Genomic DNA, 24085 nt, shown 5'->3' on the forward strand with positions numbered 1-24085 from the left:
TGAATTGCAGCCGTCTGACGTGACTTTTAAAAGATGATGGAGGAGGTTATTATTGCTGCTCTGTGATTCCTGTTAACAGGTTATTGTAGCGCAGCTCCTGCTAATAAAATCAGAACAAAAGACTCGGGTGAGGAGGCCACGATGTTCCACCTCCTCCTCCTCCTCCTCCTCCTCGTGATTAATCACAGTTGGTTTCTTCATCCTGAGACTCTGGAGTACCTCTGAGATGTAGTATAAAGTACACTAAGTACCTCTGAGATGTAGTATAAAGTACACTAAGTACCTCTGAGATGTAGTATACAGTACACTAAGTACCTCTGAGATGTAGTATACAGTACACTAAGTACCTCTGAGATGTAGTATAAAGTACACTAAGTACCTCTGAGATGTAGTATACAGTACACTAAGTACCTCTGAGATGTAGTATAAATTACACTAAGTACCTCTGAGATGTAGTATACAGTACACTAAGTACCTCTGAGATGTAGTATAAAGTACACTAAGTACCTCTGAGATGTAGTATAAAGTACACTAAGTACCTCTGAGATGTAGTATACAGTACACTAAGTACCTCTGAGATGTAGTATAAATTACACTAAGTACCTCTGAGATGTAGTATACAGTACACTAAGTACCTCTGAGATGTAGTATACAGTACACTAAGTACCTCTGAGATGTAGTATACAGTACACTAAGTACCTCTGAGGTGTAGTATAAAGTACACTAAGTACAGGTGAGCTGCTCCACCAGCAGGAGGTGAGCTGCTCCACCTGCAGGAGGTGAGCTGCTCCACCAGCAGGAGGTGAGCTGCTCCACCTGCAGGAGGTGAGCTGCTCCACCAGCAGGAGGTGAGCTGCTCCACCTGAAGCAGACAGAGTAATTATCAGCTGATGATCACATCCTGTCACGGGGAGCTGCACAATGCTGCTCTCAAGCATGACTGTGTTTAAGGGGGAGGAGGAGGAGGAGGAGGAGGAGTCTCCTCATAATGGAGCTCCCGAGGCGCTCCTTATCTCAGGCCTGCAGGCAGGAGATAAGGAGCTCCGCCCCCGACTCGTGTCCTCGTGTGTAATCTGCTGTAGAACATGGCCGCCTGTCAGAGAGCTCTTTGTGAGCACCGAGCCATCAGGAGGAGAGACCACAGGTGGAGACGCAACAGGAGGAGACGCAACAGGAGGAGACGCAACAGGTGGAGACGCAACAGGAGGAGACGCAACAGGAGGAGACGAAACAGGTGTAGACGCAACAGGAGGAGACGCAACAGGTGGAGACGCAACAGGTGGAGACGCAACAGGAGGAGACGCAACAGGAGGAGACGCAACAGGTGGAGACGCAACAGGAGGAGACGCAACAGGAGGAGACGAAACAGGTGTAGACGCAACAGGAGGAGACGCAACAGGAGGAGACGCAACAGGAGGAGACGCAACGGGTGGAGACGCAACAGGAGGAGACGCAACAGGTGGAGACGCAACGAGTGGAGACGCAACAGGTGGAGACGCAACAGGTGTCCTCATGTCCTCCTCATGTCCTCCTCATGTCCTCCTCATGTCCTCATGTCCTCCTCATTGTCATCCACATGTCCTCATGTCCTCCTCATTGTCATCCTCATGTCCTCATGTCCTCCTCATGTCCTCATGTCATCCTCATGTCCTCATGTCCTCCTCATTGTCATCCTCATGTCCTCCTCATTGTCATCCTCATGTCCTCATGTCCTCCTCATGTCCTCATATCCTCCTCATGTCCTCATGTCCTCCTCATTGTCATCCTCATGTCCTCATGTCCTCCTCATGTCCTCATGTCATCCTCATGTCCTCATGTCCTCCTCATTGTCATCCTCATGTCCTCCTCATTGTCATCCTCATGTCCTCATGTCCTCCTCATGTCCTCATATCCTCCTCATGTCCTCATGTCCTCCTCATTGTCATCCTCATGTCCTCCTCGTGTCCTCATGTCCTCATGTCCTCCTCATTGTCATCCACATGTCCTCATGTCCTCCTCATGTCCTCCTCATGTCCTCATGTCCTCATGTCCTCCTCATTGTCATCCTCATGTCCTCCTCATGTCATCCTCATGTCCTCATGTCATCCTCATGTCCTCATGTCCTCCTCATGTCATCCTCATGTCCTCATGTCATCCTCATGTCCTCATGTCCTCCTCATGTCCTCCTCATTGTCATCCTCATGTCCTCCTCATGTCCTCCTCATGTCATCCTCATGTCCTCCTCATTGTCATCCTCATGTCCTCATGTCCTCCTCATGTCCTCCTCATGTCATCCTCATGTCATCCTCATGTCCTCTTCCTGTCCTCTTCATGTCCTCCTCATGTCCTCCTCATGTCCTCATGTCCTCCTCATTGTCATCATGTCCTCATGTCCTCCTCATTGTCATCCTCATGTCCTCCTCATGTCCTCCTCATTGTCATCCTCATGTCCTCATGTCCTCCTCATGTCCTCCTCATGTCCTCCTCATTGTCATCCTCATGTCCTCTTCCTGTCCTCCTCATGTCCTCCTCATGTCCTCATGTCCTCCTCATGTCCTCCTCATTGTCATCCTCATGTCCTCCTCATGTCCTCATGTCCTCCTCATTGTCATCCTCATGTCCTCCTCATGTCATCCTCATGTCCTCCTCATGTCATCCTCATGTCCTCTTCCTGTCCTCTTCATGTCCTCCTCATGTCCTCCTCATGTCCTCCTCATTGTCATCCTCATGTCCTCCTCATGTCCTCCTCATGTCTTCATGTCCTCTTCCTGTCCTCTTCATGTCCTCCTCATGTCATCCTCATGTCCTCCTCATTGTCATCCTCATGTCCTCCTCATGTCCTCCTCATGTCTTCATGTCCTCTTCCTGTCCTCCTCATGTCCTCCTCATTGTCATCCTCATGTCCTCCTCATGTCCTCATGTCCTCCTCATGTCCTCTTCCTGTCCTCTTCATGTCCTCTTCATGTCCTCATGTCCTCTTCCTGTCCTCTTCATGTCCTCCTCATGTCCTCATGTCCTCCTCATGTCCTCATGTCCTCCTCATGTCCTCATGTCCTCCTCATGTCCTCCTCATGTCCTCATGTCCTCCTCATGTCCTCCGCATCAGTTTCAGGAGGACGCTGACAGAGGATTCAGCAGTATGGAGTGTGGGGGGGGGGGGGGGGGGGGCTGGCACAGGAAGTGAGAGAACAGATGCTGCAGAGGGTCCCTGTGGGGGGGGGGGGGGGGACACATTACAGGATGTTCCTCCTCACCTGCAGACATCAGAGAGCTTGTTAACTCCACCTGGAGCCTGATGGAGGTGACGTCATGCTGATAGCCACGCCCCCCCCTTCAGGACTGATCTGCACATCCACATTTATAAAGAGAGTTTAGTGACATCTGGCTCAGCTTCATGCTACACTAACGATGCTAACATTAGCCAACGATGCTAACGTTAGCCAATGTTGCTCAATAATAATAATAAAAACAAATTATATTCTTTAAAAAAAATCATATTAATTATCTATTTTTTAACAATTATATATTTTTAAATAGTTCGTTGCGTTCAAATATAACAAGTTGCGTATTAATTTAAATGTGTGTGTTGAACTTCACAGGATCACATTTTGATATTTTGATATGTTGATGTTTTTAAATGTTTGTATATTTGTGTTTATATTAAGAAGGTAAACACCTCCACTCGACTGGGAGACCTTCATCGCAGTCTTCGTCAGTTCTATATTATTATTATTATAAAATATATATAAAAATACATTATATATATTTGATGTATATATATATATATATTTATATGTATATACATCAAATTGTTTTTTTAATAATAATTCATCCATTACTCAAGAACATTTTCTTGACATTTGGGTCAAATTTTAATGAGAAGCAGAACTTCAGAGGAAGAGGATGATGATGATGAAAATGAAGATGATGGAGAGGGAGATGATGAAGAGAGAGATGAAGATGAAAGTGAAGGTGCTGGGCCCTGAAGGCCTCGTCAGTAAACAAAGTTTCCTGTTTTTGGTTTTTCATTTAAATAATTGAGACGAATACTGTAAATAATATAATATAATATGTATTGATCATATTTATTGATACATTTATAGATTCTTGTATTAATTATATCGATGAAACGTGTGTTAATTATCATAAAGTTAATCATTTATCGATCGATTCTTCCGGCTCAATTTATTCAGTTCTTTCATTGTCATCTGATGAAATCTGTTTTATATGTTTCATATATTTGTTTAAAAAAGATCACAATGTTATAAAAAACTATTTATTTTATTATTTACATCAAAATGTTTCATACTCATTTTAAAAAGACTGAAACTCTTTCATCTCTTTTATGTAAAACGTGGGTTCCCAACCTGAGGGGCGGGGCCCCGTGAAGGGCCGCCGGATGAGCTTCGGGGGTCGTGATGAAGAACCGGAAACACAAATATATTAAAACATGAGAAGAATTTTGAGGTCAAAACATTGTGAGTTTCAGTTCATGTTGAGATCTTCTGAATTATTCCTCCATGAAATAAATAAATATACATATATATATATTTGTAATATGGTTTCATTAAATTACAGATTAATTCGTATGTGTTATTGATTAATGGCTTTATTAAATCTTAATTAAATTCACGGGATTTGCAATGCTAGTAATTATTTTTGTTCCATGTTATTTATGTATATTTAATAAATATACGTTATGATTCTATTTGGTCTGATGATGAGAACGGCTTCTGATTGGATAAGAATAAATTAAATATTAAAGCCTTGCTGAAATGAACATACAATATAAACATGAAGGTCTAAATGTTAAAAGAAATTCTGCTGAAATACAAATTATTTAACTCACCGACATCACGTTTATCATAAATATATATATATCTTTTATATATAAATCATCAAAACCATGAAACCTGATTTTAAACTACAGGATTAAATCAATACGATCAAATCATCTATTTGCTTTAGTGCAGAATCAAACATTTTAATATTTCTGTTATTATAAATAATTAGAATCAGAATACAAAATAAATATGTATTTGTTCATAAAACATGTAAAACATGAATTATTTCGTTATATACTATAAAAACAAGTTTTTTGTCAATAAGAAAAATATCCACTTTAGCTGAAGAAAATAAATATTTAGATTTTAAGATTTTAAATACGTTGTTTAATTTAGTAATAATGAATATTAATTATGTTGCGTTGTTTTGTCTTCATGAGAATAAAGAAACAGCTGATCTCCTTTTCGTAACTTCTTGTTGTCCTTCTTAAAATGCGTGTTGTTGTTTTCGTGCGTGGCTTCACGGAGAGGCACGTGACCCCCCCGCCGGTACATCCGGGTCCCGGAGGAGACCGGGACCAGCTGGCTGCGGGCCGCTTCACCGACTTCCAATCTGAGGGAAAACGAGCTGCTGATGAAACGTGAAGCTTCACGGAAACTTATTATGGGATGTTTTTTTCTCCTGAACATTCAGTTATTTTATTTCAACTCTTTTATTAAAAAGCTCATTTGTTTGTTTTTCATCTTTTGTTGCAGATTTCTGCTTTTTGATCTTTTCGTTAAAATCCAGTCAGAAATGTTTCAAAGTTTTCATTTTATATAAAAAACGGAAAAGAGCCGGAGGCCGGAAATGATGTCATCATATATCAATAATGATATAATAATAATAATAACAAGAGTTACAGTAATAATAACAATAACAAGAGTTATACTAATAACAGATGTACTAATATTAATAATCATATTATTAATAATAACAAGAGTAGTAATAATAACAGATATGTTAATATTAATAATCATATTATTAATAATAACAAGAGTAGTAATAATAATAACAGAAATAATTATAATTATAACAATAATGATATTAATAATAACTACAACAGTAATAATAACAATAATAAAAAAGGCCGTTCTCAGCAGAAATAAAAGGGGTTAAATAATGAATATCGATCAGAATATTGTATTGAATATCGATTATTTTGCCCCGTTATCAATTAATTAATTAATTACATAATTATAAGCAAACCTTTGAGTTTTTATTAAATAAAAGTGCATTACATCGAGCCGCCATGATACACTCTGCAGGCTTCATCACAAACATATAAATAAAAAGGTGAAGAGGACTCGCTGTACAGGTGCGCATGGTGCGTTCAGGGCCTCCCGGAGAGGCCTTCGCGGACCAAGTGAAGGTCATATATATTTAGTTTGTCTCTGTGAATCCAAAACCAAACGAAAGAGTCTGTTTGTTCTCAGTCTCGCGCTTCTATTTACAACTTTAGTTCACTCGGAAGTCCGGACCGGAAGTCCCGACAGGAAGTCACTCCGTGCGCGTGCAACGACAAAAAAACGAAAAAATCTGCGATTCCGAGAGTTCGTCTGCTGCCCAAAAAAGGAGGAGGAGGAGGAGGAGGAGCAGGAGGAGGAGCAGGAGGAAGGGTTAGCGAGGGTCAGGAGAGCTGGGAAGAGTTTTAGAGGAGCAGGAGGAAAGAGTTACGAAGAGGAGGAAGAGGAAAAGGAAAAGCAGGAGGAAGAGTCAAGAAGTGGAGGAAGAGGAGAAGCAGGAGGAAGAAGAGCTGGGAAGAGTTGTAGAGGAGCAGGAGGAAAGAGTTACGAAGAGGAGGAAGAGGAAGAGAAAAAGGAGCAGGAAGATGAAGAGTTAGGAAGAAGAGGAGGAAGAAGAGGAAGAGAAAAAAGAGGAGGAAGATGGAGAGTTAGGAAGAAAAGGAGGAAGAAGAGGAGAGTTAGGAAGAAGAGGAGGAAGAAGAGGAAGAGAAAAAAAGAGGAGGAAGATGGAGAGTTGGGAAGAAAAGGAGGAAGAAGAGGAGAGTTTGGAAGAAGAGGAAGATAAAAAAGAGGAGGAAGATGGAGAGTTAGGAAGAAGAGGAGGAAGAACAAAAGGAGGAGGAAGATGGAGAGTTAGGAAGAAGAGGAGGAAGAGCAAAAGGAGGAGGAAGAGGAGGAAGAGCAAAAGGAGGAGGAAGATGGAGAGTTAGGAAGAAGAGGAGGAAGAGCAAAAGGAGGAGGAAGAGGAGGAAGAGCAAAAGGAGGAAGAAGAGGAGGAAGAGCAAAAGGAGGAGCTATCAGGGGCATTAGGAGCTGTCGTTGTCCGACGTGTGCAGCAGCAGGGCGCCGCCCCCCCCCGGCTGCTGGTGCTTCTTCAGCAGGATGGAGATCTTCTCGTCGTCGGAGTTCGGGTCCAGGGGCTTGTTGTAGTCCTCGTCCTCGTCCTCGTTGTCCGAGGTCCCCTTCAGCCGCTCCGCGTCCGAGTCCTGCTTCTTCTTCGCGGTGGCCATTTCCGCCGCGTGCTTTTTCCTCCATTTAGTCCGTCTGTTCTGGAACCAGACCTGAGCACGCGCACACACACACGCACACGCACGCGCACAGAGAAAAGTGCGTTCACTTTTCTGACATCTCTAAACGGAAACTACGAAGATTACAAAATAAATATTATATTTGCTTCTGCAAAAATAAATGCAGTTCTAATTATTAGTATTATTATTTAGGCTAAATACAATCATAATATCACTTACAATATAGTTATCATAATATGTTATCTAATACACATTGTTATAATAAGAAAAATAATTATAACAATTTTAATAAAAACGGGATTTCTAGATTTGATGTTAAACATAAAAGATGCGAAACAATGTTATTTACAAAATACAGACCATAATAAATATGACGCATTACGGGAACAAGTATTGGAGCGAATGAAGCTCGTGCACACACGATAGAAAGGCCTCGTGCATTAAATCACGTTTAGCTCAATGAAAGATGAATAAATAAATATTAAGTGACGTCTTCACGGTTTAAAAAAACGCAGCTAGAAAATAAAAACGTTAAATTCATTAACGTTGGAAAAAATACCTGAATCTTAAAATAGTCTTCAACAAGCGTTTTAAACTAAAGATATAAATAAATAATTTACATTATTATTGTATTATTAATCAGCATGAAGAGGAATGTGATTATTATTATTATTATTATTATATTGTTATTCAGCATGAGTAGAAGTGATTTATATTATTATTATTATTCAGCATAAAGAGCAGTGATTATTATTATTGTTATTATATTATTCCTCATGAAGAGCAGTGATTATTATTATTATTATTATTATTATTGAGCATGAAGAACCATGAACATTGTTATTATTATCATATTATTCCTCATGGAGAGCAGTGATTGTTATTATTATTATTATTATTCAGCATGAAGAGCAGTAATTGTTATTATTATTATCATTATTCAGCATGAAGAGCAGTAATTGTTATTGTTATTATTATTATTCAGCATGAAGAGCAGTGATTATTATTATTATTATTATTATTATTCAGCATGAAGAACCATGATCATTGTTATTATTATTATATTATTCCTTATGGAGAGCAGTGATTATTATTATAATATTATTATTATTATTATATTATTCCTTATGGAGAGCAGAGATTATTATTATAATATTATTATTATTATTATTATTATTCAGCATGGAGAGCAGTGCTATTATTATAATGATTACATTCTTCCTCATGGAGAGCAGTGCTATTATTATACTTATGACATTCTTCCTCATGGAGAGCAGTGATATTATTATTATTATTATTATTATTATTATTGTATGATCATGCCTACCTTGACCTGGCTCTCCGTCATGGCCAGGCTGTAGGCCAGCCGTGCGCGCTCCGGCCCCGCCAGGTACTTGGTCTGCTCGAAGGTTTTCTCCAGAGCGAAGATCTGCTGCCCGGAGAAGGTCGGCCGCGTGTGCTTCCGCTTCCCGTCCTTATCCAGCAGGATGGAGTGATCTGCAATAGAGTGCATTCGTGTTAAATAGTCCGCGGGATATTATGGGATATCAGTATGGTTCTGGTGTGGATCGGAGTTCATTCAGGGCGTCAGAGAACCGGCTTACGGGGTGAGCAGGCGAACCGGGCGTCCCTCCAGTGGGGGCTCTGCATCACTCCGGGCCAGAAGATCGGCGTCCTGCCCGGGAGGTCCGCCAGGGGCTTCGGGTACCGGGCCACGGCCACCGCCGCGGCCCCGGGGCTGAAGTAAAGTCCGGGAGGCGGCGGCGGGCTGAGGCTGCTGAACCGGGGCAGACCCGACAGGAGCCCCGCCGAGGAGGAGGCGGCGGACACGGCCACCGTGGCCCCGAGGACCGACGCGGAGGGCCGGCTGAGGATGTCGTTTATTCCGTGCGGGGTGGCGGAGGAGCAGAGCTGCGGGGAGCCGAGCCCCGAGGACAGCCCCGAGGAGCTCTTGCTCCCCGGGGAGGACGCGGCCATGCCGCCCGGGTTCGGGGACGTGGTGGACGGGGAGGTGGAGCAGTTGGGGCCGGCGCAGGAGAGCGGGTAGGCCGGGTACAGAGGGGTCTTCATCTCGGTCATGCTGTGCAGAGCCGCCAGAGGAGGCGTGCTGAGGAGGAAGCCGTCCATCTGACCCACCGCTAACATCACCCCTCTCCGCTGGAGGATGCGGGTCCACTGGAGCAGGTCTCTCTGGGTCTCGAGGGCCCCCGCGCACCTGACAGAGTCCGGACTGCAACTAAACCAGAACCCGCTCTTCTCTGGACTCGCAGTCAAAGTCCATCTCAGACTCGATCCGGCTGCAGAACAATCCCGAGTAACTTCAGCTGCAAATAAAAAAATTAAAAGGAAGGAGTTCAGACGGATCCGGATCCGGGTCCAGCTCCAGACCAGCACGGAGCGTGGGTGTGCTGCGTGGAAGAAGTTGTGAGAGATAATAAAACATGATCATCTGTTCTGTCTATTAGCTCTCAGTCCAAACTTTAGAGGAGGGGGCGGGGCCGAGGACGCGCGGCGCTCGGATTGGCTCAGCTGACGGTGACGCGGCACGGCTGGATTTCGGAGAGCCTCCTGATTGGCTCAGCGGCTCGGCTCCGATTTTCCACCATCAAAGAAGAAATAATATTTGATGTTGAATAAACTTTAGAAAAGGAAGAATGTGGATTTCAAAGTCTTTTGTTTTTCTTGTGTTGAGAATAAATCTGTTAAGATTACAATTTAAATGGTTTATAATAAAACATCCATCCATCCATCCATTATCACCTCTTATCCGGGGTCGGGTCGCGGTGGCAGCAGGTTCAGCAGGCCGACCCAGGCCTCCCTCTCACCAGCAGCACTTTCCAGCTCATTCTGGGGGATCCCGAGGCGTTCCAAGGCCAGCCGGGAGATATAATCCCTCCAGCGTGTCCTCGGTCTTCCCCGGGGCCTCCTACCAGTTGGACGTGCCCGGAAAACCTCTAATGGGAGGCGTCCGGGAGGCATCCTGACTAGATGAACCACCTCAGCTGACTCCTTTGGACACGAAGGAGCAGCGACTCGACTCCAAGCTCCCCCCTGATGTCCGAGCTCCTTACCCTATCTCTAAGGCTGAGCCCGGCCACCCTACGGAGGAAGCTCATTTCGGCCGCTTGGATCCGAATAAAAATAATAATAATAATTGTGTGTTAATAAGTGTTGAGTACAAAAAAAGAAGGTAAAGTTATTTAAATATTGGGAGACTTTCATGGACTTTTAAGATCTGAACATGTTAACAGTTCCTTCAATATTCTTATATTTTAAAGAAAATAATTATTTTTATTGTGCATTAATATTCAACATGTAAACTCAGCGTTTATGTTAATTTTCTGTCCATATATCGAAATATGACCAAATCTCTTGAATGTAATAATCTTTAGAAGAAGCAACATGTTCAGCTCCGGACCAGCAGGGGGCGCTGTGAGCCAGAGCGACTTCTCTCATTTATACCAACGATGGAATCATCGGATCTGGAAATCACACATTTTCACGTAAATCTGAAATTTAGATTTCCGTTTGAAAAAAGACTAAGTAAAAATAAATAATCAATAACTCGGGATGCAGTGATGCATCATGGGAGACTGTGACAGACCGCTACGGCCTGCAAGACGAGGGTCATGTGGCCGAGAAACGTCAGCTCAGAAACTCGTTAATTAATTAGTTCACTTTTTTTTTACAAATTAATTGTTTTAACTTTTCTATTTTAATTTGTTTAGCTTTTCTGTTTTTTGTCGTTTTTTAAAACTCCTATTTTCTTTAACTCTATTTACTTTACTTCTGTTTTCTTTATCTCTATTTGTATTAACTCTATTTTCTTTAAATCTATTTGTATTAACTCTATTTGTATTAACTCTATTTGTATTAACTCTATTTTCTTTAACTCTATTTGTATTAACTCTATTTGTATTAACTCTATTTGTATTAACTCTATTTTCTTTAACTCTATTTTCTTTAACTCTATTTTCTTTAACTCTATTTGTATTAACTCTATTTTCTTTAACTCTATTTGTATTAACTCTATTTTCTTTAAATCTATTTGTATTAACTCTATTTGTATTAACTCTATTTTCTTTAAATCTATTTGTATTAACTCTATTTGTATTAACTCTATTTGTATTAACTCTATTTTCTTTAACTCTATTTTCTTTAACTCTATTTTCTTTAAATCTATTTGTATTAACTCTATCTTCTTTAAATCTATTTGTATTAACTCTATTTTCTTTACTTCTATTTTCTTTAACTCTATTTGCATTAACTCTATTTGTATTAACTCTATTTGTATTAACTCTATTTTCTTTAACTCTATTTGTATTAACTCTATTTGTATTAACTCTATTTGTATTAACTCTATTTTCTTTACTTCTATTTTCTTTAACTCTATTTGTATTAACTCTATTTTCTTTAAATCTATTTGTATTAACTCTATTTTCTTTACTTCTATTTTCTTTAACTCTATTTGTATTAACTCTATTTGTATTAACTCTATTTTCTTTAACTCTATTTTCTTTAACTCTATTTGTATTAACTCTATTTTCTTTACTTCTATTTTCTTTAACTCTATTTGTATTAACTCTATTTTCTTTAAATCTATTTGTATTAACTCTATTTGTATTAACTCTATTTTCTTTAAATCTATTTGTATTAACTCTATTTTCTTTACTTCTATTTTCTTTAACTCTATTTGTATTAACTCTATTTGTATTAACTCTATTTTCTTTAACTCTATTTGTATTAACTCTATTTTAACTCTATTTTCTTTAACTCTATTTGTATTAACTCTATTTTCTTTAACTCTATTTGTATTAACTCTATTTTAACTCTATTTTCTTTAACTCTATTTGTATTAACTCTATTTTCTTTAACTCTATTTGTATTAACTCTATTTGTATTAACTCTATTTTCTTTAAATCTATTTGTATTAACTCTATTTGTATTAACTCTATTTTCTTTAAATCTATTTGTATTAACTCTATTTTCTTTACTTCTATTTTCTTTAACTCTATTTGTATTAACTCTATTTGTATTAACTCTATTTGTATTAACTCTATTTGTATTAACTCTATTTTCTTTAACTCTATGTTCTTTAACTCTATTTGTATTAACTCTATTTTCTTTAACTCTATTTGTATTAACTCTATTTTCTTTAACTCTATTTTCTTTAACTCTATTTGTATTAACTCTATTTGTATTAACTCTATTTGTATTAACTCTATTTTCTTTAACTCTATTTGTATTAACTCTATTTTCTTTAACTCTATTTTCTTTAACTCTATTTTCTTTAACTCTATTTTCTTTAACTCTATTTGTATTAACTCTATTTTCTTTAAATCTATTTGTATTAACTCTATTTTCTTTAACTCTATTTTCTTTAACTCTATGTTCTTTAACTTTATTTGTATTAACTCTATTTGTATTAACTCTATTTTCTTTAACTCTATTTTCTTTAACTCTATGTTCTTTAACTTTATTTGTATTAACTCTATTTGTATTAACTCTATTTTCTTTAACTCTATTTTCTTTAACTCTATTTGTATTAACTCTATTTTCTTTAAATCTATTTGTATTAACTCTATTTTCATTAACTCTATTTTCTTTAACTCTATTTGTATTAACTCTATTTTCTTTAACTCTATTTTCTTTAAATCTATTTGTATTAACTCTATTTTCTTTAACTCTATTTTCTTTAACTCTATGTTCTTTAACTTTATTTGTATTAACTCTATTTTCTTTAACTCTATGTTCTTTAACTTTATTTGTATTAACTCTATTTTCTTTAACTCTATGTTCTTTAACTTTATTTGTATTAACTCTATTTTCTTTAACTCTATTTGTATTAACTCTATTTGTATTAACTCTATTTGTATAGAGAAGAAGAACACAGAATCATTTGTTTACTTGTTGACAATAATCCGGCTGCAGAAAACATCTGGGCTCATTTTCAGACTGTAAATGTAGATTCATAATTTCTGTGAATGATGTTTCTCTTTTTATTAGTTTGTTGTTGTGAAATGTTTTAGAGCGTAAACGTCACATTGTGAAGCTTTAATGACTTTAAATCAAATAGACATCTTTATAAACAACTATGATTCATCAGAGTTCAAACAAACAAGAATCATGTTGTTGTTTACTTGTTGTTTAGCTGAGGTGGATAAGATATGATGAAGTCAATATTCAGCATTGACTTTTAATATAATGGCTCTAATAACTCATAATATAATAACTCATAATATAATGACTCATAATATAATGACTCAATATATTGACTCATAATATAATGACTCATAATATAATAACTCATAATATAATGACTCATAATATAATGACTCATAATATAATAACTCATAATATAATGACTCAATATATTGACTCATAATATAATGACTCATAATATAATAACTCATAATATAATGACTCATAATATAATGACTCATAATATAATAACTCATAATATAATGACTCATAATATAATGACTCATAATATAATAACTCATAATATAATGCCTCATAATATAATGACTCATAATATAATGACTCATAATATAATGACTCATAATATAATAACTCATAATATGACTCATAATATAATAAGATAATCAGTTAACCATCAAAGTCATTGATCAATTCTCTGCTTTCATCTGTTTATAATCTAAGAAAGTATTTTTTGAAGATTAATTTAGAACTCTTTGAGGCCTTTTTCATAAATATTAATGATATAAATAAAAATGTTAAAGTGTTTTGTTGTCTTAAAGGCCAGTTTGATATGAATGTCTGTGTAAACACAGTTTTAATAGTATTAATATCCCGCGTGAGACAGCAGCGCCCCCTGCTGCTCATCTGACGTCATCACTGATCACTGATCAATACCTCCAGCAGCCTGCTAATGAACTACCAGCTGATGAACAAGGAAGTGGTCATTGACATGGCACCGTGACCTTTGACCTCTGGCTCATACACCTGCAAAGGATTGTGGGTACAGACTGAATGTGTCCTGACATCCTGGTACTTTATTATTAAATGTATTGAGACAAGATTTATTTTTTTATTATTTTGGTTTTATCATTTTGGTTTCATAATTCGATTATTTTTGATTCATTATTTCTGTTTTATTATTTTAGTTTTATTATTTCTGTTTCATTAAATTATTATTACATTATTTCTGTTTCATTATTTTATCATTTCTGTTTCATTACTTCACTATTTATGTTTCATTATATTATAATTTATGTTTCATCATTTATGTTTTAATATTATATTATTACTGTTTTATTACTAATTTATTATTTATGTTGTATTATTTTATTTTTATATTATTTTGTGGACATGGTGGAGGAGGGCATGGACATGGAGGAGGAGGAGGAGGAGGACATGGAGGAGGAGAAGGACATGGACATGGTAGAGGAGGAGGACATGGAGGAGAAGGACATGGACATGGTAGAGGAGGAGGACATGGAGGAGAAGGAGGAGGACATGGAGGAGGAGGATGTGGACATGGAGGAGGAGGATGTGGACATGGAGGAGGAGGATGTGGACATGGAGGAGGAGGATGTGGACATGGAGGAGGAGGAGGATGTGGACATGGAGGAGGAGGATGTGGACATGGAGGAGGAGGAGGATGTGGACATGGAGGAGGAGGATGTGGACATGGAGGAGGAGGATGTGGACATGGTGGAGGAGGATGTGGACATGGTGGAGGAGGATGTGGACATGGAGGAGGAGGAGGATGTGGACATGGTGGAGGAGGATGTGGACATGGAGGAGGAGGATGTGGACATGGAGGAGGAGGATGTGGACATGGAGGAGGAGGATGTGGACATGGTGGAGGAGGATGTGGACATGGAGGAGGAGGAGGATGTGGACATGGTGGAGGAGGATGTGGACATGGTGGAGGAGGAGGATGTGGACATGGAGGAGGAGGATGTGGACATGGTGGAGGAGGATGTGGACATGGTGGAGGAGGATGTGGACATGGTGGAGGAGGAGGATGTGGACATGGAGGAGGAGGATGTGGACATGGAGGAGGAGGATGTGGACATGGTGGAGGAGGATGTGGACATGGTGGAGGAGGAGGATGTGGACATGGAGGAGGAGGATGTGGACATGGTGGAGGAGGAGGTGGACATGGTGGAGGAGGATGTAGACATGGAGGAGGAGGATGTGGACATGGAGGAGGAGAATGTGGACATGGAGGAGGAGGAGGATGTGGACATGGAGGAGGAGGATGTGGATATGGTGGAGGAGGATGTGGACATGGTGGAGGAGGAGGATGTGGACATGGTGGAGGAGGATGTGGACATGGTGGAGGAGGATGTGGACATGGAGGAGGAGGATGTGGACATGGAGGAGGAGGAGGATGTGGACATGGTGGAGGAGGATGTGGACATGGAGGAGGAGGATGTGGACATGGTGGAGGAGGATGTGGACATGGTGGAGGAGGATGTGGACATGGTGGAGGAGGAGGATGTGGACATGGAGGAGGAGGATGTGGACATGGTGGAGGAGGAGGTGGACATGGAGGAGGAGGATGTGGACATGGAGGAGGAGAATGTGGACATGGAGGAGGAGGAGGATGTGGACATGGAGGAGGAGGATGTGGACATGGTGGAGGAGGATGTGGACATGGAGGAGGAGGATGTGGACATGGAGGAGGAGGATGTGGACATGGAGGAGGAGGAGGATGTGGACATGGAGGAGGAGGATGTGGACATGGTGGAGGAGGATGTGGACATGGAGGAGGAGGATGTGGACATGGAGGAGGAGGATGTGGACATGGAGGAGGAGGAGGATGTGGACATGGAGGAGGAGGATGTGGACATGGAGGAGGAGGATGTAGACATGGAGGAGGAGGATGTGGACATGGAGGAGGAGAATGTGGACATGGAGGAGGAGGAGGATGTGGACATGGAGGAGGAGGATGTGGACATGGTGGAGGAGGATGTGGACATGGAGGAGGAGGATGTGGACATGGAGGAGGAGGATGTGGACATGGAGGAGGAGAATGTGGACATGGAGGAGGAGGAGGATGTGGACATGGAGGAGGAGGAGGTGGACATGGTGGAGGAGGATGTGGACATGGAGGAGGAGGATGTGGACATGGTGGAGGAGGATGTGGACATGGAGGAGGAGGATGTGGACATGGAGGAGGAGGAGGATGTGGACATGGAGGAGGAGGAGGATGTGGACATGGTGAAGGAGGAGGATGTGGACATGGTGGAGGAGGACATGGACATGGAGGAGGAGGAGGAGGTGGACATGGTGGAGGAGGACATGGACATGGAGGAGGAGGATGTGGACATGGAGGAGGAGGATGTGGACATGGAGGAGGAGGATGTGGACATGGAGGAGGAGGATGTGGACATGGAGGAGGAGGATGTGGACATGGAGGAGGAGGACATGGACATGGAGGAGGAGGATGTGGACATGGAGGAGGAGGAGGAGGTGGACATGGTGGAGGAGGACATGGACATGGAGGAGGAGGATGTGGACATGGAGGAGGAGGATGTGGACATGGTGGAGAAGGAGGATGTGGACATGGAGGAGGAGGATGTGGACATGGAGGAGGAGGATGTGGACATGGAGGAGGAGGAGGATGTGGACATGGTGGAGAAGGAGGATGTGGACATGGTGGAGAAGGATGATGTGGACATGGAGGAGGAGGAGGTGGACATGGAGGAGGAGGAGGATGTGGACATGGAGGAGGAGGATGTGGACATGGAGGAGGAGGAGGTGGGCATGGTGGAGGAGGAGGATGTGGACATGGAGGAGGAGGATGTGGACATGGAGGAGGAGGAGGATGTGGACATGGAGGAGGAGGAGGAGGATGTGGACATGGAGGAGGAGGATGTGGACATGGAGGAGGAGGATGTGGACATGGAGGAGGAGGAGGATGTGGACATGGAGGAGGAGGAGGTGGACATGGTGGAGGAGGAGATGGACATGGAGGAGGAGGATGTGGACATGGAGGAGGAGGATGTGGACATGGACATGGAGGAGGAGGAGGTGGACATGGAGGAGGAGGAGGATGTGGACATGGTGGAGAAGGAGGATGTGGACATGGTGGAGAAGGATGATGTGGACATGGAGGAGGAGGAGGTGGACATGGAGGAGGAGGAGGTGGACATGGTGGAGGAGGAGGATGTGGACATGGAGGAGGAGGATGTGGACATGGAGGAGGAGGATGTGGACATGGTGGAGGAGGATGTGGACATGGTGGAGGAGGATGTGGACATGGAGGAGGAGGATGTGGACATGGAGGAGGAGGAGGTGGACATGGAGGAGGAGGAGGATGTGGACATGGAGGAGGAGGATGTGGACATGGAGGAGGAGGAGGTGGACATGGTGGAGGAGGAGGATGTGGACATGGAGGAGGAGGATGTGGACATGGAGGAGGAGGAGGATATGGACATGGAGGAGGAGGAGGATGTGGACATGGTGAAGGAGGAGGATGTGGACATGGTGGAGGAGGACATGGACATGGAGGAGGAGGAGGAGGAGGTGGACATGGTGGAGGAGGACATGGACATGGAGGAGGAGGATGTGGACATGGAGGAGGAGGATGTGGACATGGTGGAGAAGGAGGATGTGGACATGGAGGAGGAGGATGTGGACATGGAGGAGGAGGATGTGGACATGGAGGAGGAGGACATGGACATGGAGGAGGAGGATGTGGACATGGAGGAGGAGGAGGAGGTGGACATGGTGGAGGAGGACATGGACATGGAGGAGGAGGATGTGGACATGGAGGAGGAGGAGGATGTGGACATGGAGGAGGAGGATGTGGACATGGAGGAGGAGGAGGTGGACATGGTGGAGGAGGAGGATGTGGACATGGAGGAGGAGGATGTGGACATGGAGGAGGAGGAGGATGTGGACATGGAGGAGGAGGAGGAGGATGTGGACATGGAGGAGGAGGATGTGGACATGGAGGAGGAGGATGTGGACATGGTGGAGGAGGAGGATGTGGACATGGAGGAGGAGGAGGATGTGGACATGGAGGAGGAGGAGGTGGACATGGTGGAGGAGGAGGTGGACATGGAGGAGGAGGAGGTGGACATGGAGGAGGAGGATGTGGACATGGACATGGAGGAGGAGGAGGTGGACATGGAGGAGGAGGAGGATGTGGACATGGTGGAGAAGGAGGATGTGGACATGGTGGAGAAGGATGATGTGGACATGGAGGAGGAGGAGGTGGACATGGAGGAGGAGGAGGTGGACATGGTGGAGGAGGACGATGTGGACATGGAGGAGGAGGATGTGGACATGGAGGAGGAGGATGTGGACATGGTGGAGGAGGATGTGGACATGGTGGAGGAGGATGTGGACATGGAGGAGGAGGATGTGGACGTGGAGGAGGAGGAGGTGGACATGGAGGAGGAGGAGGATGTGGACATGGAGGAGGAGGATGTGGACATGGAGGAGGAGGAGGTGGACATGGTGGAGGAGGAGGATGTGGACATGGAGGAGGAGGATGTGGACATGGAGGAGGAGGACATGGACATGGAGGAGGAGGATGTGGACATGGAGGAGGAGGTGGATGTGGACATGGAGGAGGAGGATGTGGATGTGGACATGGAGGAGGAGGAGGACATGGACATGGAGGAGGAGGAGGATGTGGACATGGTGGAGGAGGATGTGGACATGGAGGAGGTGGACATGGAGGAGGAGGAGGATGTGGACATGGTGGAGGAGGATGTGGACATGGTGGAGGAGGAGGATGTGGACATGGTGGTGGAGGAGGATGTGGACATGGAGGAGGAGGAGGATGTGGACATGGTGGAGGAGGATGTGGACATGGTGGTGGAGGATGTGGACATGGAGGAGGAGGAGGATGTGGACATGGTGGAGGAGGATGTGGACATGGTGGAGGAGGATGTGGACATGGTGGAGGAGGAGGATGTGGACATGGTGGAGGAGGATGTGGACATGGTGGAGGAGGAGGATGTGGACATGGTGGAGGAGGATGTGGACATGGAGGAGGTGGACATGGAGGAGGAGGAGGATGTGGACATGGTGGAGGAGGATGTGGACATGGAGGAGGAGGATGTGGACATGGTGGTGGAGGAGGAGGTGGACATGGAGGATGTGGACATGGTGGAGGAGGAGGATGTGGACATGGTGGAGGAGGATGTGGACATGGTGGTGGAGGAGGATGTGGACATGGAGGAGGTGGACATGGAGGAGGAGGAGGATGTGGACATGGTGGAGGAGGATGTGGACATGGTGGTGGAGGAGGATGTGGACATGGAGGAGGTGGACATGGAGGAGGAGAAGGATGTGGACATGGTGGAGGAGGATGTGGACATGGAGGAGGTGGACATGGAGGAGGAGGAGGATGTGGACATGGTGGAGGAGGAGGATGTGGACATGGTGGAGGAGGATGTGGACATGGAGGAGGTGGACATGGAGGAGGAGGAGGATGTGGACATGGTGGAGGAGGATGTGGACATGGAGGAGGAGGAGGATGTGGACATGGAGGAGGAGGAGGTGGACATGGTGGAGGAGGACATGGACATGGAGGAGGAGGATGTGGACATGGAGGAGGAGGATGTGGACATGGTGGAGGAGGAGGATGTGGACATGGAGGAGGAGGAGGATGTGGACATGGAGGAGGAGGAGGTGGACATGGAGGAGGAGGAGGATGTGGACATGGTGGAGGAGGAGGATGTGGACATGGAGGAGGAGGATGTGGACATGGAGGAGGAGGAGGATGTGGACATGGAGGAGGAGGAGGATGTGGACATGGAGGAGGAGGAGGTGGACATGGAGGAGGAGGAGGATGTGGACATGGTGGAGGAGGAGGATGTGGACATGGAGGAGGAGGATGTGGACATGGAGGAGGAGGATGTGGACATGGAGGAGGAGGATGTGGACATGGTGGAGGAGGAGGATGTGGACATGGTGGAGGAGGAGGATGTGGACATGGAGGAGGAGGAGGATGTGGACATGGAGGAGGAGGAGGTGGACATGGTGGAGGAGGACATGGACATGGAGGAGGAGGATGTGGACATGGAGGAGGAGGATGTGGACATGGTGGAGAAGGAGGATGTGGACATGGAGGAGGAGGATGTGGACATGGAGGAGGAGGAGGATGTGGACATGGTGGAGGAGGACATGGACATGGAGGAGGAGGAGGATGTGGACATGGAGGAGGAGGAGGAGGATGTGGACATGGAGGAGGAGGATGTGGACATGGAGGAGGAGGATGTAGACATGGAGGAGGAGGATGTGGACATGGAGGATGAGGAGGTGGACATGGAGGAGGAGGAGGTGGACATGGAGGATGAGGAGGTGGACATGGAGGAGGAGGAGGTGGACATGGAGGAGGAGGAGGATGTGGACATGGAGGAGGAGGATGTGGACATGGTGGAGAAGGAGGATGTGGACATGGTGGAGAAGGATGATGTGGACATGGAGGAGGAGGATGTGGACATGGAGGAGGAGGATGTGGACATGGAGGAGGAGGAGGTGGACATGGAGGAGGAGGAGGATGTGGACATGGAGGAGGAGGATGTGGACATGGAGGAGGAGGAGGTGGACATGGTGGAGGAGGAGGATGTGGACATGGAGGAGGAGGATGTGGACATGGTGGAGGAGGATGTGGACATGGAGGAGGAGGACATGGACATGGAGGAGGAGGTGGATGTGGACATGGAGGAGGAGGATGTGGATGTGGACATGGTGGAGGAGGATGTGGACATGGAGGAGGTGGATGTGGACATGGAGGAGGAGGATGTGGATGTGGACATGGAGGAGGAGGAGGATGTGGATGTGGACATGGAGGAGGAGGAGGACATGGACATGGAGGAGGAGGATGTTGACATGGAGGAGGAGGATGTGGACATGGAGGAGGAGGATGTGGACATGGAGGAGGAGGATGTGGACATGGAGGAGGAGGATGTGGACATGGAGGAGGAGGATGTTGACATGGTGGAGGAGGATGTGGACATGGAGGAGGAGGATGTGGACATGGAGGAGGAGGATGTTGACATGGTGGAGGAGGATGTGGACATGGAGGAGGAGGATGTGGACATGGAGGAGGAGGATGTTGACATGGTGGAGGAGGATGTGGACATGGAGGAGGAGGATGTGGACATGGTGGAGGAGGAGGATGTGGACATGGAGGAGGAGGAGGATGTGGACATGGAGGAGGAGGAGGATGTGGACATGGTGGAGGAGGAGGACGTGGACATGGTGGAGGAGGATGTGGACATGGAGGAGGAGGAGGATTTGGACATGGAAGAGGAGGATGTGGACATGGAGGAGGAGGATGTGGACATGGAGGAGGAGGACATGGACATGGAGGAGGAGGATGTGGACATGGAGGAGGAGGAGGAGGTGGACATGGTGGAGGAGGACATGGACATGGAGGAGGAGGATGTGGACATGGAGGAGGAGGAGGATGTGGACATGGAGGAGGAGGATGTGGACATGGAGGAGGAGGAGGTGGACATGGTGGAGGAGGAGGATGTGGACATGGAGGAGGAGGATGTGGACATGGAGGAGGAGGAGGATGTGGACATGGAGGAGGAGGAGGAGGATGTGGACATGGAGGAGGAGGATGTGGACATGGAGGAGGAGGATGTGGACATGGTGGAGGAGGAGGATGTGGACATGGAGGAGGAGGAGGATGTGGACATGGAGGAGGAGGAGGTGGACATGGTGGAGGAGGAGATGGACATGGAGGAGGAGGAGGTGGACATGGAGGAGGAGGATGTGGACATGGACATGGAGGAGGAGGAGGTGGACATGGAGGAGGAGGAGGATGTGGACATGGTGGAGAAGGAGGATGTGGACATGGTGGAGAAGGATGATGTGGACATGGAGGAGGAGGAGGTGGACATGGAGGAGGAGGAGGTGGACATGGTGGAGGAGGACGATGTGGACATGGAGGAGGAGGATGTGGACATGGAGGAGGAGGATGTGGACATGGTGGAGGAGGATGTGGACATGGAGGAGGAGGATGTGGACATGGAGGAGGAGGAGGTGGACATGGAGGAGGAGGAGGATGTGGACATGGAGGAGGAGGATGTGGACATGGAGGAGGAGGAGGTGGACATGGTGGAGGAGGAGGATGTGGACATGGAGGAGGAGGATGTGGACATGGAGGAGGAGGACATGGACATGGAGGAGGAGGATGTGGACATGGAGGAGGAGGTGGATGTGGACATGGAGGAGGAGGATGTGGATGTGGACATGGAGGAGGAGGAGGACATGGACATGGAGGAGGAGGAGGATGTGGACATGGTGGAGGAGGATGTGGACATGGAGGAGGTGGACATGGAGGAGGAGGAGGATGTGGACATGGTGGAGGAGGATGTGGACATGGTGGAGGAGGAGGATGTGGACATGGTGGTGGAGGAGGATGTGGACATGGAGGAGGAGGAGGATGTGGACATGGTGGAGGAGGATGTGGACATGGTGGTGGAGGATGTGGACATGGAGGAGGAGGAGGATGTGGACATGGTGGAGGAGGATGTGGACATGGTGGAGGAGGATGTGGACATGGAGGAGGTGGACATGGAGGAGGAGGAGGATGTGGACATGGTGGAGGAGGATGTGGACATGGAGGAGGAGGATGTGGACATGGTGGTGGAGGAGGAGGTGGACATGGAGGATGTGGACATGGTGGAGGAGGAGGATGTGGACATGGTGGAGGAGGATGTGGACATGGTGGTGGAGGAGGATGTGGACATGGAGGAGGTGGACATGGAGGAGGAGAAGGATGTGGACATGGTGGAGGAGGATGTGGACATGGTGGTGGAGGAGGATGTGGACATGGAGGAGGTGGACATGGAGGAGGAGAAGGATGTGGACATGGTGGAGGAGGATGTGGACATGGAGGAGGTGGACATGGAGGAGGAGGAGGATGTGGACATGGTGGAGGAGGAGGATGTGGACATGGTGGAGGAGGATGTGGACATGGAGGAGGTGGACATGGAGGAGGAGGAGGATGTGGACATGGTGGAGGAGGATGTGGACATGGAGGAGGAGGAGGATGTGGACATGGAGGAGGAGGAGGTGGACATGGTGGAGGAGGACATGGACATGGAGGAGGAGGATGTGGACATGGAGGAGGAGGATGTGGACATGGAGGAGGAGGAGGATGTGGACATGGAGGAGGAGGAGGATGTGGACATGGAGGAGGAGGAGGTGGACATGGAGGAGGAGGAGGATGTGGACATGGTGGAGGAGGAGGATGTGGACATGGAGGAGGAGGATGTGGACATGGAGGAGGAGGAGGATGTGGACATGGAGGAGGAGGAGGATGTGGACATGGAGGAGGAGGAGGTGGACATGGAGGAGGAGGAGGATGTGGACATGGTGGAGGAGGAGGATGTGGACATGGAGGAGGAGGATGTGGACATGGAGGAGGAGGATGTGGACATGGAGGAGGAGGATGTGGACATGGTGGAGGAGGAGGATGTGGACATGGTGGAGGAGGAGAATGTGGACATGGAGGAGGAGGAGGATGTGGACATGGAGGAGGAGGAGGTGGACATGGTGGAGGAGGACATGGACATGGAGGAGGAGGATGTGGACATGGAGGAGGAGGATGTGGACATGGTGGAGAAGGAGGATGTGGACATGGAGGAGGAGGATGTGGACATGGAGGAGGAGGAGGATGTGGACATGGTGGAGGAGGACATGGACATGGAGGAGGAGGAGGATGTGGACATGGAGGAGGAGGAGGAGGATGTGGACATGGAGGAGGAGGATGTGGACATGGAGGAGGAGGATGTAGACATGGAGGAGGAGGATGTGGACATGGAGGATGAGGAG

At 45.6% G+C, this 24085-nt stretch overlaps 2 protein-coding genes across 2 annotated transcripts; one reads left to right on the plus strand and one right to left on the minus strand.

The window, feature by feature from the left end:
* Positions 1 to 693: 693 nt before the first annotated feature.
* Positions 694 to 3131, plus strand: LOC117740597 (activating transcription factor 7-interacting protein 1-like). Its single transcript, XM_034547088.1, has 2 exons — positions 694 to 1489; positions 3086 to 3131. Exons 1-2 carry the CDS (start codon positions 922 to 924, stop codon positions 3100 to 3102), a joined length of 585 nt encoding a protein of 194 aa, XP_034402979.1. The 5' UTR covers positions 694 to 921; the 3' UTR covers positions 3103 to 3131.
* A 3844-nt stretch (positions 3132 to 6975) lies between these two features.
* On the minus strand, positions 6976 to 9716 carry nkx6.1 (NK6 homeobox 1). Its single transcript, XM_034546994.1, has 3 exons — positions 8902 to 9716; positions 8625 to 8794; positions 6976 to 7330 (listed from the first exon to the last, which is right to left on the minus strand). Exons 1-3 carry the CDS (start codon positions 9440 to 9442, stop codon positions 7076 to 7078), a joined length of 966 nt encoding a protein of 321 aa, XP_034402885.1. The 5' UTR covers positions 9443 to 9716; the 3' UTR covers positions 6976 to 7075.
* Positions 9717 to 24085: the final 14369 nt, after the last annotated feature.

This window comes from Cyclopterus lumpus, chromosome 12 (assembly GCF_009769545.1).
Source record: "Cyclopterus lumpus isolate fCycLum1 chromosome 12, fCycLum1.pri, whole genome shotgun sequence".
Taxonomy (NCBI): Eukaryota; Metazoa; Chordata; class Actinopteri; order Perciformes; family Cyclopteridae; genus Cyclopterus; species Cyclopterus lumpus.